This window comes from Marmota flaviventris, chromosome 9, assembly GCF_047511675.1.
Source record: "Marmota flaviventris isolate mMarFla1 chromosome 9, mMarFla1.hap1, whole genome shotgun sequence".
Lineage (NCBI taxonomy): Eukaryota > Metazoa > Chordata > Mammalia > Rodentia > Sciuridae > Marmota > Marmota flaviventris.
Genome location: NC_092506.1, coordinates 80,113,962 through 80,129,725, shown reverse-complemented (window position 1 = coordinate 80,129,725; position 15,764 = coordinate 80,113,962). Strand labels below are relative to the sequence as shown.

The 15,764-nt window shown below is 41.2% G+C and overlaps 1 protein-coding gene across 2 annotated transcripts in view; it reads right to left on the bottom strand.

The window, feature by feature from the left end:
• Positions 1 to 3,925: 3,925 nt before the first annotated feature.
• Positions 3,926 to 15,764, bottom strand: part of Fat3 (FAT atypical cadherin 3) — a 483,199-nt gene continuing 471,360 nt past the window's right edge. The window contains exons 22-27 of one of the 2 annotated variants that reach the window (XM_027951397.3): positions 13,583 to 13,736; positions 11,001 to 11,656; positions 8,086 to 8,199; positions 5,916 to 5,975; positions 5,167 to 5,202; positions 3,926 to 4,548 (exon numbers count right to left, since the gene is read on the bottom strand). In XM_027951397.3, the coding sequence (XP_027807198.2) occupies positions 3,926 to 4,548; positions 5,167 to 5,202; positions 5,916 to 5,975; positions 8,086 to 8,199; positions 11,001 to 11,656; positions 13,583 to 13,736 (1,643 nt within the window). The remainder of the gene's footprint in view (positions 4,549 to 5,166; positions 5,203 to 5,915; positions 5,976 to 8,085; positions 8,200 to 11,000; positions 11,657 to 13,582; positions 13,737 to 15,764) is intronic. The other variant, XM_071617163.1, reaches the window with a different exon arrangement.

The following is a 15,764-nucleotide window of genomic DNA, read 5'->3' as shown; positions in this document are numbered from 1 at the left end:
TTCCTATCTTAGCCAGCTGGCTAAATAATTAACTGATGCCAACCTACATGTGGCGACTTTAAACCCCAGCATTATATAACCAGAAGCTCAAAGACATTGTGGGTTTTCATCAGAATAATGTGCAGTTGAACATTGTAGGGACACAAACCAGCAAAAAAACATATAACCACCTTCTCACAGATCACACAAAATGATGGTAAAGAAATGCCTCTTCAAATCACCATTTCCCATGGTTTGAACCCAAAGTGGTCAAACATAAAAGCCTAACTACTTTTAACAGTATTTGTGCACTGACAGGGTAGTAAAGTGAAGAGGCCAGACAATTATCTGGATGATCCAAAATGACAATGAGACTTTTCTGAATTGCTTCACACACACCTGACCTCTGGGTCTTAACTGGCTTATGTTGATTATCTCTTTGCTCAGACCCCCTGATTTTGATGATGCAGACACTGCATTCATGGGGGTGGTGGATGTAAAGTAAGCAACAAGGCCAGTGGGCTACATGTCCTACTTTATTTATTTATTTTTGTCCCCAGGTTGCACTAGTGATTTCCAAGGACAGTTTTTGGAAAATCCCAGAGTAAATTCCCTTTCCAGTCCTTTACACATTCTCTGATAGGTCGAACCTCAGATGTGTGGATTTGACCTAGTTATGTTACTGAGTTTTTCTACCATGGCATTTAATGAATGAGTAGGATGCAGGGAAAGCTGGCATGGAACAGAACTCAGCAGCAAAATACTCATAGAGGAAAGGAAATATATTAAACACGTACTTTATTCATCTTTTATTGCCTCATAGCTCCTGCTTATTGCATGGCAGATGCCAACCGTCCAGCTACTCTCAACCTATCCAGAATGTGTGCAATATAAGTAAAGTGCCTACAACAGGTTGTGGAACATGGCTTCCCGGAGGTGGCACATGCATGTCAGAAAAAAGGAAAAGACACTAGTTGGCTTAAATATTTTTCATGTGGTTCATCATGGTGGAGGGAGTAGAAACAAACAGCAGCCAATGCTGGTGGGAAGAAAAATAAACAAATAAAAACAGTAACAAAAAAAATGCACCTAGTAGGTAAACTGATGACTGATCTGAGTTCACCTCTGCACTTATCATCCCCATTTGAGAAACATTCATTAGGCAAAAGCAGCATTTTGATGAATTTCCAGAGAAATGTGTGAATTCTGCTTAGAATACCTTTCTGCGGTTGGTTCAAGGAAACAAGATTGTGAAACTTCCAGAGAAATATTTTCCATGAGTTTTCTTTTCTTGCATATTCCAAAGAAGGAATGATAGGAAGTCAGAGGGTTCATCAGAAGCAAGAGGCTGCCATGCTCCAGGCAGCTTAGTGGTGAAAAATGAAAAGAGAATATTGGTTAAATGAATGGGTTCTGGTCCTTGTTCATCTTGTTAACTTCCTGTGTGAGCCTGGGCAAGTCTCTTCTCCACTCTCGGTATGTTTATATTACATGTTTATGACACTTGAACTACAAATCTTTAGGACCCTTCCAGCTCTTTGAATCAGTGGTGATCCTATCTGGGTCCACCTTGGACTGACTGCAAACCACTGTGTAATTTACAGGGAAATCTAATTTTCCATAAAATGAAGAGATATCATGTGTTTAAAGATAACAGATCAAAATATAACGCTTGCTTCTCTGGTATATATTTAGCTGCAAAGATATTCTGCAGAGAATCAGGGCATTATACCCTTAAGAAATAGACATTTATTATAGGTCACAGCCAAGGGTGGGCACAATTTTCTTTGGTGACTTCACAACTGCATTAGGATCTATTTATGCCTTCATTATGGTGTCAGTCAGGCATTCCTCCTGGAAGAGGTGCTGTGTAAGCAATAGTGACTCATCTGCATTAATCTCCTTCTAATATTTCCTGGGGGCAAGAAATGAATTGTTAGTTTTACTTTGATGGTTTTTATGTCATTGCATTATTAAAAGTGTAGCAGTGATTCAATTCTAGACCATTAGTTTGTCATTTTCTCTGTGATTCTTGCAAATGTGCTTCTTACATAAGAAAAATACCAAAGATTTTATTCTCCATAGCAGCCTTAGTGAAATTCATTTATTTCAAGACCACAGTGTAGATTAATGCCTCCATGAGTAGTTCTGACCAAGAGACAGGAAGAGAAAGGCTGAAAAACCTGTGAAGTATATCCACTTAGAAAGTCTGGGAATGAAAAGGAATTTTTTTTTTAATGAAAAATGTTCAGAAACACTGATTCCTACAAAGAAGTAAATGAATTAAACACAATTGAAACAACTAAAAACACATCTGTGTGGACAACATGCAGACTCAGGACAGTACAATTTACACACCAATGCCAGATGTCATCAGAAACGGTGGACACACAGATTTGCTCATTAAGCAAGATAGTGCAAATATGCATTTATTTACCATGGCCACGGCATGGGTAGCCATAATCTGATTGAAGCAAAAGAGGAAAATCACTCAACCTGTCAACTTGAACTTTTGAGTATTGGGTTAATGTGTTTCCAGTGGAATGATTCTCCTGTCATTTTTGGAAAGTCATGGCCAAAGCCCACATGGTCTGATGGGAGGAAACCCCCAGGGTGTAAAGAAACATTACACATTTTTCAAATTGAGGTTAGTTTTGGAAAATTATAAAATACTGTTTTTAAAAAGCACAGTTTTGCTTTAAGTTAATATAAATGGCAGTACCAAAATAAAGTTAACTGAATCAGAGTAAAATACAGCATTTGGTGTTCCTCTAACATCATAGAGATCAGAAAAATTGGAAGGTACACCTTGCTCGCTGGCAGGATTTTCAACATGGTCCATTTCCTAAAACCTTCATGTTAGCTTTCCTCAAGAGCAGCCTTATTGAGTGCAAGCACATATTTGTACATAGGCCCAGACACACACGCTATTATAATTTATACACAATAACTAATCTACCTTCTTCTTCTTTTTAAATGTATTTATAATGAGGGTGCTACCAATTTAGAATAACTCTCCTTTTATCTGCATTATCAAGAATTGTGATTATCCAGGCTGAAAATTTGAAAATATATTTTCTTTCCCCCCCCACCCCAAATTTGTGAATTTACTTAAATTTCTAAATATCTCTTACTCTGGAGAACAATATATAAACAGAAGCCAATTTTTGCAGCAATGTTAGAATTGTAGTTTTGGCAGGCATATTTAACAGAAAACACAAAACTAGATAATCACCTTCTTCTTTCTAATATTCAAGCATTAACCTCCCCAGCCCACGAGATGAAACAACCAGCCTCATATTGCTCTTCATTGTCAAAGAACATAAAACCCAACTATGTTACATTGGATGCTTAACACAAACAAACGAAATAACTCAGCATACTAATCATGTTACTCAAACCTAATTTTATAGCTGAAAATTGGGCAGCTTATTAAAAAAAATAGAATTGATTTCAGAGGCCTTCAGCCCATTTCTTTGTTCATTTAATATTTGTTTCTCTTTTTCTTTCACCTAAGAGACTAACTTTTCCAACAATCATCACTACTATTTTCATTTCATTGGCTCAAAATTACATGCAACAATGCCTCCCTGATTGTTGCCAGTTATTAATACTGCAAGGGCTGATGCTGTCACACTTTCCAGGGCATAATACTGCACAGAACCATACAAGATCTCCTGTTTCATTTGAGGTCATTCTTCCCCCACCCTTGCATTCTTAGCCATGAATTGAGGTGCTCCTGCAAGGGTTATCAATCCCTTCTCAGAAACAATTTCTGAGCTCTCCTTTTCACCTGATCAGAACCAAGCTTGCTTGTGACAGTACGACTCCTGAAGAAGTTACTCGTGGAAAATACCATTTGTCCACTCTCCGTGGAGACACATGCCCAGCCAATCTCCTTCCACTATTCCATGACAAAAAGAGCAAAGCACCTGCAACATGTGCTCTAAACTTGGGTCTGGTGCTGGGTCTCTGCAAAGGGAATGTGGAGGCCGGCGAGGCTGAGCTCCCCCACACTCTCGTAGTCACTCATGGCTACTTCAGAATCCTCAAAGCCACAGTTGGCTGATACATCCGAGGATGAGGTGCCTCTGGAATTGTGCAAGGACACAGACACACTGTCTGTTGGGCCTGTGGCCTCTGTGCCCTGGTTCATGTTCATGGCAAAAGTACTAAATTCACAGCTGGCAGGCGGGCCCACTAAATCCGTTTCGTTGGGAAATGGGTGAGGGGGGAGGTACTGGCTAGGATGAAACTGGGGCCTCCTCCTGCAGTCTGGGCTCAGTGTGCTGGCCAGTGAGACAGGCTGGGAGGGTGGTAGGGCCTCATATTGGTCCGGGAAGTCCTCAGGAAGTGGTGGGGGCAGCTGGTCCTGACTCAAGAACTCTTCTTCATGAGGGGGTGGATATTCATTATCAATGTCATAGCCGCCCAGGTAGTAATCACTCTCTAATTCCCGTGTGCTGCCCTGGTGTGCAGACCCTCCATCCTGGTTCTCATAGTTGGGCACTTCCTCTATGTCTGACAGGCGGGCTCCTGGCATCCAGTCAGAGGTGTCCCAGTGATAGGCTGTGAGAGAAACACTATGACAGTTAGTTTCCTCCAGAGTAGAGCTGGGGTAGGGCTGGGAAAGAAACAGAGATGGGATATGACATGCAATTCTTAATATCCAGGAGACCCTCAGAAGCCAGAATTACCTACATGCTTCTTACAAGGGTTCTCAGGGCCAACCATGCTCTGACCCAGGGAGAACAAGGCAATGACAATTGGAGAGATGGTGCCTGGTTGCAGCAGAGCCTCACACTCAGCCATGGCATGAGAGGTGACAGCAAGGGTTTGCTGAGGGAGCACAGTCCTAGGACCCTTGACCCCAACCCCACTCCCTCTTCCTCTCCACATGCTATATGCATAGCCAGGCTGGCAGCATGCTTGCAGAGAGAGATGGATCCACTGCACTGTGGACCACAGAAGGCAAGGAGGTGCACAGGCAGAGGGATGAGGCTGCAGAGGAATGCTGGTGGAGCTTTCACCTCCAGAACTGAGCACACAGGACGCCTGAAACATGCGAAATTCAGAGAGGAACTCAGCAAAGATAGAGGGAGAGGGACAGAGATGGGGGTAAGAATGAATTCAGCAATGCAAAAAATGCATAAATAAAATGTTATGCTGGGGTTGTGGCACAGTCACCTCTGTTGTAGTTCTGTCCTTGGTCCATGACAGACACTGTTTAAATACAAAGTGAAAAGTAAATCTGACAGTTCAAGTCATGTCAAGGGAAATAAAGCAGAACATTTTAAGAGACTTGAAAAAAAAAAGATGATCCTAGAGAACTATGGGCTCAATTATGTTATATGCATGTACAGACATATCACAATGAGACTCACTATTCTGTATAGTTAATATCAACCAATAAAAAAGGTTTTCTTCAAAAGAAAAGAACGATGGGCTATGACTAAGTTTAGCTTTTAAAAAATTTCCCCATTTAGAAGATAAAAAGGTAAATCCCATATATGTCATATCCTAATTTTATTAAATTACTAATAAAAGTTACTAATTGAAACTAATCCCCATAGTATGGTGATTTCGCCATACTGGTCTTAAATATCTCCAACTTACAGTAGGTGCTCAATAAATACATATTGAATATAAGGATGAATTTAATATTAATTTGGATTCCAATTAATTGTGTACCCTTCTTTGGAAGGGATTTTATAAGAAGAGTAACCCACATGTTTAAAAATTATGAACAAGATTTTTTTCAAAAGTGTTAAATCTATTCCAATTCATAGAAAAGCACCCCAAATCTTAGAGTCCTCTGAGTATTGCTCCCTCTGTTTATTACAATCATCCCTGGTATAACTTAACAAGGAAGCAACATTTTTAAAATGATAACTCTTTATACAAAGACATGCTAAGGAAGAAAATAAAGTAAATACCTTCATTTTCTATAGTGTCAACTACATTGTTGACAAGCTGAATGACAGTCACTATGGATGCTTGTGGCAGGAAGAAGAAGATGGGAGGGAGGGGAAGGACACCTTCAGGTTAGTAGTGTATTTTAAACACATGTTAAATTCTTTTAATAACAACAACAACAACAACAATAACAACAGGTGCAGCACACAAACACACACTCTGCAATCTGACCCTTAGGGATTATGTCAGTAGACACTTTTATCTAGGGGATCCTGGGGATTGTTGGAAGGGAAGAGAAACAGCAGCAAGTCCTAGGGCAGTCGTCCTGAAAATCATGATTGGCAGGGATTGCAGGGTCATAAATTCACACCTCATGGCCCAGTAAAATCAATCTAGGAAGGCAGTGGCTCATCAAGCTCATGCTAATTTCTCATTAGCAACTCCCAAAGGCTCTCAGAGAAAGACCTCACTATTCCAGGGATAATTAGTTGTTGGTCAATCATGCTGCTCCAAACCCAATAACCTTTGCAGACCTGATGGCTTCACACTCATGATGTGATGCTCCTGATAGCCCAGACCAACTCAAGGCCCAGCTCCTGATGCCAAGGTTTGGACAGAAGTCAGCAACTGGTCTCTCAAATAGACTAAAGAAGGAGATCGCTGTGATCCATTTGGTTGCTTTAGGGACTGACACCCACAGTTTCTTGAGAGTTAACTTGGCATAAAAAATTTGATGAAGGTTTCTAACACCACCTGTCTGCATCAAGATCAGTCTAGAATGTTAAACATGAAAAGGCAAGTATGCGGCCTTAAGAGCCTGTGATAACAGTCCATCAGGCATTGTTACTGGTGCTGCCGCCTGGAGTTTGGAAACTGTATATTCTTGGAGTTTATGTAAAATGCAAACTAGTTACATTTAGTCTTCTGACTGGGGATGAGAAATGCAGGATGCACAGAGGCAAACAAAGGTCAAAAGTCTGTGCCCTTGACCTGAGAAGGGTCAGGAGAAATCTACTATTATAGGGGCTTGTTCTCCCAGTTTACAGATAGACTGAGGGTTAGATACTTCTCATGATGGCCAGGTCCTGAGCAAGGAGGTGAAAGAGATTGGGGGTAGGGTGGTAAAAGGAGACTATTATATTTTCATGATTGCTTCTCTGGTCTTGGAGCTCACCTGCTTCTACATTCACCTTAGAGGCAAGGACTGTGCCATTTTCAGTTTGTACTTCTGTTATAAAATGCACAGAAAATGACTCAGCACACAGAAAAAAAACCAGCAAGAGTTCACGGGGTGAATGATAACATAACTTAATGTATCCAATTTTTGTATTGCTGGTAAATGGGGAAAATGACCTAAGGTATAAACCAAGGTAAGTCTACCTGCTGCTGTGGATGACTATTTGAAATTATTCTCAGCTTGTCACCATATGGTAAACATTCACTACTTTATGACAGTTTCGACTTCCTTTTGTGCCCTATGAAGAACAACCCATCTTTTGGAGTTGGTTCCTCAGCTCAGAAAACCCAGTGCAGCATTCATACCCTCTCCATAGTACAGGTTCACAAGAGGTCATGGTGGCAGCTTTGGAGCGACCACAGCAGTCTGTGGACCCTAAGGACCTGCACACAGCATTCTGGGTCTGGGTGGATGTGCATATTTCCAAGGAGCTGCTCCATAATTTTAAAGTAAGTCTCCAAAAGCCCAGAACCCCAAATTATTATAAGGAAGATTCAACTGAATGAAGATGTCATTGGTTCTATGGGAATGTAGTCTTATCTCTGGTAAAACTTCTCATGATGGGGAGGTTGGATATACAGTGAAAAGGTAAGATTTTAATTTTAATGTAAAATAAAAAAAGATATAAATCAGCTTATTTGCTAAAAGCCATGCTTGGCATGAAGTAGATTCTATCTGGAACCAAATCAAGGAGGACTCCTTACTGGAGGTCCAGGGGAACATTGTCAATCCCTGATGCAGATTCCTGGGTCTGCTCTGAGCTGTAGCTCAATAGAGCCACCTTTGGCAATGACACTCAACAATGAAGTTAATTAGAAAAGCTGGTGAACACACTCAAAACCCAAGAACACATCAAGAAACAAAGCCGGTCACATCAATCTCCCCTCAACCACTGTCTTTCAGAGCAAAGGAAGCAGAACCCACCCTCCGGAACAAATCTGAAGACTCCTTACCATTGTCATCACCAGAATCTGACTGAAAGGAGCTGAGGGATTGAACTTCAGAGTTGCTGCCTTTATTACTGCCTGCAAAGCAGGTCACTTCTCCCGGGTCATCAACCCCTTTGTCTTCACAGACAGCCAAAGAGAAAGCAAAAATGACATTGGTTACCTTGTGTATATTTTCAGTATGGCCCTCCTACCTCAACCTAGTTCACTTCTTGGGGCTCTTTCATTTGCTTGGAGAAAATAACTTAGCTGCACAATAGAAAATTGATTGTGCCATAGGGGGCCAAGGTCTGTCAATCAAGTGATTTACATTATGGATTTGAAACCTTTAACCCGTGGTAAATGAGCTTCCAAATAGCTGACAGCTGAAAGTAGCTGTTCCCTCCTCAAAGTGAAGCGACTTCATGAAGAGTGAAACGAGGATGAAGTGGCTACATTGCTCTTTGCCATTCAGACTGAATTTACATCATTTACATGAACCAAGGTGGTGTCAACACCAGGTTAAATGAGATTACTTTTAAAATAGGGGTATAAATATTTTATAGGCAGGAATGCAATTACATTTATCCTGGCTTCCATCTCTGGGGAGCAAGTGGAGTTTTAAATTCTGCCTTCTAGAGGGCAGCGTGGTATCATTTTTGGGAATAACAATGTTCTGCACTGCCTGCAGGAGGGCAGTCAGCGGTATGGATGTGCGTTAGCCACATACTTCCTCCCTCTTTGCTGTACAAAGATAGCCTGGCCCCTCCCCCGCCCCCCACACACAACACCAGGACTACTTTCTTATTTGATAGACTAAAGGAAGCAATAAAAACAGCCCATATCTTGAGGTTGTCAAGTTCAAAATGAATTGGTTGCCCAGAGATCGTCTCACTAGCTAACTCTGCCTTGCTTAACAAAGAAGGAAATGTATTCAATAAAACCCAACAATACTTTGGGGGGAAATGTGAGTTTTGGCCTGAGGTGGATTCTGGAAATAAAGCTGTCACTTCACAAAGCAGGGGTGGAAAATGATCATCAGGAAAAGCTGCAAATCATCACGTAACACAGGGTACAAAGAGACTCAGACTTGTGATTAAGGGACAGTTGTTCTTCGTGGTCACAGAAATCACTGTTTTGTCCATAAAGGGTGATGTCAGGAGCAGGCAGGGTGGCTCTGAATCTGCTGTAAGATGTTGAAACCACAGCAAAATGATGAGTTGGATAAATAACTCATGTAAGTAGAGAGAGACACCAGGGAGAAATTTAACCCCCAACAGCCACACCACAAAATACGAAGATGTGCCTCAGTAAAGCACAAGGTATACATACACAAGCTTAGCCCTGAACCACAAGAAATAAAATGACAAATGGTCCGCACTGGTGAATGAAGTGCTATGCATAAAACTCCTCTGCTCCTCCATTTATTCAAAACCCCCTTCCTTTGTCATTCCAAAAAAAAAGGAAAAAAAAATGCCTTTTTGCTAGTGGACTGGCAATACTCTGGTAAAGCTTAACTCTACAGATAATTTGAGAGGGAACATATTTATGATTAAAATCTAAAGGCAACTACTTAAAATAATAAGCATGTCTACAGAAAGACTGAATCAGCAGATGGCATGCTGGGGCAGCACTAGAGCAGAAAGATCTCATTCTTGGCCCCCATTTCTCATCAAGACATCCATTCTTTCCTCTTATTTTCCTCTCCATCCTTGTTGATGAAGCTCCAAAGAGCATCAGCAGAGTGAGGAACTTGAAGTACAGACTCCTCACTTTGCTAGTTACATGATTTTAGGCAAATCATGTCACTTGCTCAAGCTAGTTTTTTTTCTTCCATGAAAGGATAAGCTAGTAATAGTGCCTTCCTGGTATAACAGCATTTAACGGTGACCATCTAAGGAGATGACTCAGCACCCAGTAGTGGTGCTTTACCATAGTGTTCCCACCAAATCTTTGTCCTTAATCCTTGCCTTCTGGCTTCTACTTTAACAGCTCCATGTTCAGCATATCATTGTTTCTTTGTTTTTGTTACCAGGGGTTGACTGAACCCAAGGGTGCTTAACCACTGAGTCGCATCCCCATCCCCTTTTATTTATTTATTTATTTAAATTTTGATACAGGGTCTCACTAAATTGCTTAGGGCCTTGAGGCTGGCTTTGAACTTGCAATCCTTCTGCCTCAGCCTTCTGAGCTGCTGGGATTACAGGCATGCACCACTGTAACCAGCTTAGTTCAGCATGTGTATTTTAATCCTGTATATATCTCCTAGATGGTAGCTTAGTACTTCATACTGCTGACCTACGACCCTCTCTCTTGGTTTCTGCACAGCTGCCCTCTCCTCTTTTCTTCCTTGGTAAGCATGTGCCTCCCTTCCTGTCCCTCAACTTCTGCCCACCACCCATAGGTAGGCATTTCGAAGGTCCTTTTGGAAGCCTGGTTTGACTACCCTCTCTGCTCTTGCTCCTTGGTAAGCTCACCCTCCTATATAGTCAACCATGTGGGGTGAAGTTGAAGTCTAAACATTCACCTCTAGTTTCATCCTTCTACTTTACTCAAGTGTTCACTCTAGAACTAGAAATACTACCTTCTTCTAACCTTCCAGAACATATTCTGTGTATCACTTATGTGGCTAGCTTGCACTATGGTCAATGGTGCTGTACTGTGAAAAGAGCATGGATTGTAGGGATTCTGGCAGACCCAGATTAGAACACTACCTGCCTCCTACTAGCTGTGACCTTGGACATGTGTGTTACCCTTTCTCAGACTCATTTTCCCCATCATAAATGAACCAGTGTGAACATTCCGTATTAGGACATGCCACAGTGAATACTCTGGTCATGTAGTTCTCTTTCCCTTCCCTTAATTTCTGTCATGGTGCCAAGGCATTACAGACTTCCAGTACAGGGGGAAAACAAAAGGAGCTACTGCCACTTCCTACTCACTCTCGGTTCCAGCATCCCAGCCATTCTTCCTAATGGAGTCACAGTCAGAGCGGCAGGGCGACACAGCTGGAAGGTTGGGGGCCACACTGCACACGACCACACCCCGCCGGGCTGTCAGGATGCGGGGAGACTCTGGGTGAAACGTGGTCATCTCCTGGTGCTCTCCGCCCAGTCCATCCACGATCTTATCTAGGTTGCTCCTGGAGTCACTCTGGAAGCAGGGGGTGTAGGCCATGGGACGCACGGGCACCTGCGGGGGCCCCACCTCCTGGTAGACGTTGCGGCCATCCCCACTGCCACGCAGGTTCCGGAACGGGATGCCATTGCTCTTGTTGAGCAGGGCAGCCGTGGCGGGGTCCTGCACCAGCGTGATGTTGTTGCGGGAGTAGTTCTTGCGGAAGACCTTTTTGCGGAAGACGATGAAGAGGACGACCAGGGTGAAGATGACAAAGAGGACGACTGCAATGCCGATGAGCTCTTCCTTTCCCACGTAGGAGTGGCCGGCCTGGATGTTGGGTACCACCACGGGGCGGAGCCCGCAGTACTGGCCCACGAAGCCCGGTGTGCAGTTGCAGAGGAAGGAGCCGAACATGTTGACACAGGAGCCGCCATTCTCACACTCCTCCCGCTCACACTCATTGATGTCCTCCTCACACCTTCAGCAACAAAACACACAGAAGCCCCTCCCCAACATCAGAACCAGTAGACACAGCCTCGTGCACCAAAGCTCAAACAAAACAAAAGGTGTGTGTGGGGGAGGACATCATTAAAAGAGAAGAAAGCAACTCAAAGGTATACGTGAAGAATGTGACATATAGGGTGTGTGTGTGTGGGGGGGAGGCAGTTCATTCAGGCATTTCTGTGCCCACAACCTCCCACCCCCAAGTCATCATCTTGTGTAAAAGTATCCCTCCCAACCCTATCTCTCAAGTCTTTGTCCCCTAGTGGGGTATAGTAGGGAAGAGGGTGCCAGGAGAGGAGCAGTACAAAAAAGAACCAACAGATGCTATGGAAAGGTACTGGGCTCCAAATTCTCCCAACCAGGTGCATATCAGAATTTTAAACTACATAGGTTTAGAAAGGATATACAATACATCACTCTCACATTATGTAAAATACTCCTGGGCCCCCTAGTAACTGATGCTGGCATAGGGCCTCATAATCAAATATACCAATGTTTCTGCACAGAAACATGGATATTTGCACTGAATTTTCAAGAGAAATAAAGACTAGAAAGAGCCTCAGAGTAGATTTCAACAGGTTTTGCCATCAAATTAGTTTGCCATTTTAGTTCTCCAAGCTTTTGAGATGGTAGAATGAAGAAGAACTGTGAATCTATATACCCATTATAGAGTTTCTGGTGAGGAAAATATTTTGGGTTCTGATCTTTTCCTTTAATGGTTACAGTCATGTTTGGTCCCTCTGGGAAGCTGGGGATTGCAGGCGTAGGTGGGTGGGTGAATGGCTAACTTCCAGATTCTATGCTTATGTTAAAGGCTAATATTAAGGCAGATTATCAGGAAGAAATTACTGAAGCATTCTAATGAAAAATAACTAAATCAATTTTATTCCCTTTAAAGCAATCCATGATTGGCTTTGAGTAGAATTATAAGACACATTTAAGTCTTACATTTCTTACTTCAACACTGTGAAAACATAGACCTTCTTTCCTCCTTTTCTCTGTTTTAGCAATTATTCTAATATGTTCATTTAAAAGGCCCAATAACCTATATTTTTGGTAATCCACCTTTTAAAATGTAGCCAAACATCCCCAATTTGAACATATTGAGGCCAGGTCAGCCGGAAATTAGTTAGAATCACAAAGTATTTAAAAATAAATGCAGCTTTATTGCTTTAAATTACATCCAGCAATTCAAAGTCAGCTAAGTATTTCCTGGAAAAGTCCTCAGGAGATTTGCTCTAATGAATACATAAGACTGATCTGTAATTAGAGTATCACTTGCTTGAGATTTATATATATATATATATATATATATATATATATATATATATATATATACATACACACACACATACACACACACACACACACACGAAATGATCAAGGAAAGTGGAATTTTACTAAGAATTTAAAACATTCCCTTTCCATTTGGCACTTTAATTTCATTCATTTCTTGGAGGAAAAAAAAGGTTTGCAAAAGAAAGGTAAGGTTTAGTTTCTTAGAATGATCATAAAACATTGGCAGTAGAGTCTTATTAATGGATTAGAGAAAGGAGTAGTGTATCTGACTCAGAATTATACTAGATATATTAGGTGGCATCAATGGCTTTCTTTACATTTTTCCCTAATAACAAAGTATATAGCAGTTATAAAAATTTTTGAAAAAATAGAGAAGTATAAAGTAAAAAAAATATGTAAATTACCCATTACCACACTACCCAGAGATAATCCCTACTAACCTTTTAATCACTTGAAAGCGCTCTTTATACATCAAGACATTAACCCTCTGACTGCCCTACCTATCAGTGGTAAACATTTTATCCTGGTGAAGTGCTTACTGGTTTGTTCTCTTAGTAATAAGCAGCAGCATGGCAAGAGACTTTTACATAATCCCACTTACGTGACTCCAGTGAGTCCAGCTTTACAACTGCAGATGAAAGTGTTTCCTATTGGGTCACAGGATCCTCCATTACGGCAGGGGTTTGGGAAGCAGGCTGTAATCTCTGATTCACAGTTTCTCCCCGTGAACTGTGAGAGACAGGTACACTGGTAGCCTGAGGAAACAGAGCGCTTCATGAGCCAGGTGTGCCACTGGTGATGCTTAGAAGGCTTTGGGACTCAACTGTAATATGTAACATTTTCTCCCAGTTCTCTGTTGAACATTATCTTAAGCAGGGTCCAAATTCCAAAGATGATTAACAAATTAGTTATTTGGAATACATCTAGCCACAAAAATGCCAAGTTCCAATTTGAATTCCCTAGTGGTACACAAAAATTCACCTAATTAACCACATGCATGGATGTTGGAGAAAACTGTAAAAGATGCACAAAGAACAGATACCTACAGCAGACACCAAGATGGGGCACAAGGGAGTGTGTGTGTGTGTGTGTGTGTGTGCGCATGCGCGCTTGTGTGTGCATGCATGCATGTGAGCACACGGACAGGGGATGCTTTCTCCACCACACTGCTACTATAAACATCAGGACAATTCCAGATGGGAGTAGTGTTCTATGGGTTCCATGTTATCTACTTTATTGAGCCCCTCTCCTATCCCTGTGCCTTTTCTCTTTAGCCAAGAACTGAAAGCACCCCCTAAAGGGAAGTGGAGGGAAGGAAAGGTAAAATGAGGATATTTGTCAAATCAGTTGAGCCTCAGACTGACATATTCAGGGGGTAATGGAAGAATTCCAGTCTTCACCTACTTCCCTATTTAGGTCCTGATTTTTGTACTGTTTTTTTCTTTCTCTATTCATGAACCCATCATGCAGAAATAGTTAGAAATATCCCTACCGCAAAGATTATTAAATATCAAATGAGGTAGCATTATGTAAAAGGAAACAGAATTATCTATTTCTCAGAGTAGGAAGGGATGAATAATTAGTAAGGGTATTCTTTTTTCCCTTCTTAAAAAGAACCCCAAAGGTCCTATGTTTTCTTTCATATGTGGAAGCTAGAGAGGAAATAGGAAAAAGAGGGGAAGATCTCATGAAAATCAAAGGGAAATCAGTAGAGAAAAGGGACCAAGGGGTAGAAGATACGGGATGATTGCTGGGGAGTGTTATTGACCAAATTATATTGTTATATTTTGTATTATAAAATATGTAACAAAAATGCCATCAGAATATACAACTATAATGCATCAATAAGAAAATGGGGGTACCCCAAGATTCACTTTTATCCTTCTTGTTATTGTTGTTAAAGTTATACAAGTGCATAATGAAGAGTCAGATCATTTTACATGTTTTGTTTTGTATAATGAAGCATTTAAATAACCTCAACGTAACTTGGGCATTCCTTTTATTTCCAATATTTCCTTCTGTGAAATTTTAAAATTTTGTGGTTATTTTAGTCATAGGGATTTTCTATTGGCTTTCCACTGTGTCTTTTATTTAAAGCCTTTGGCCCCACCTCATGGATACATCTTTTGATAGCTGTACATTCCAATATATGATAACCTTGGATGCATCAATAATCAGTATTGATAGTACTACAACTATAAATGCTGTTTACACTAAGTCATGTAGTGAGCTTTGATTGTTTTAATTTTCATGAACAACTTTTTGTTTTTATTCTTTATGTGTCAACTTGGCTAGGTTACTGGTGCCCAGTTCTTTGGTTAAACACTAGTCTAGATGTTTCTGTGAAGGTATCTGTGTGTGTGTGTGTGTGTGTGTGCTAACATTTATAATCCATTACCTTTAAATAAAGCATGATGCAGGTGGATCTTGTCCATTCAGTTTGAGCCCTTAAGAAGAAGGAATTCTGCCTCAGACTGCAACATAGAAGAATCTTTCCTGAGTTTCCAGCCCATTGGCTTGCTGTGTGATTTTGGAATTCAAGACTGCAAAATCAACTCCTACATGCATTTCTAGCCTGCCAGCCTACACTATAAGATTTGGCCTTGCCATCCCCTAAGTAAAGCAAGGGGATTTCTTAATCTTTCTCTCCATATATATTTGAGTTAGAGGATTTCCTTACTTGTTGGTTAATCTTCACTTATAGGCTTATGTTGAAGAGTGGGTCACTAAGAACTAGAAATCTGGTAGGAGGTTATGAACACGAGAGGGGCTCATAAACTGTG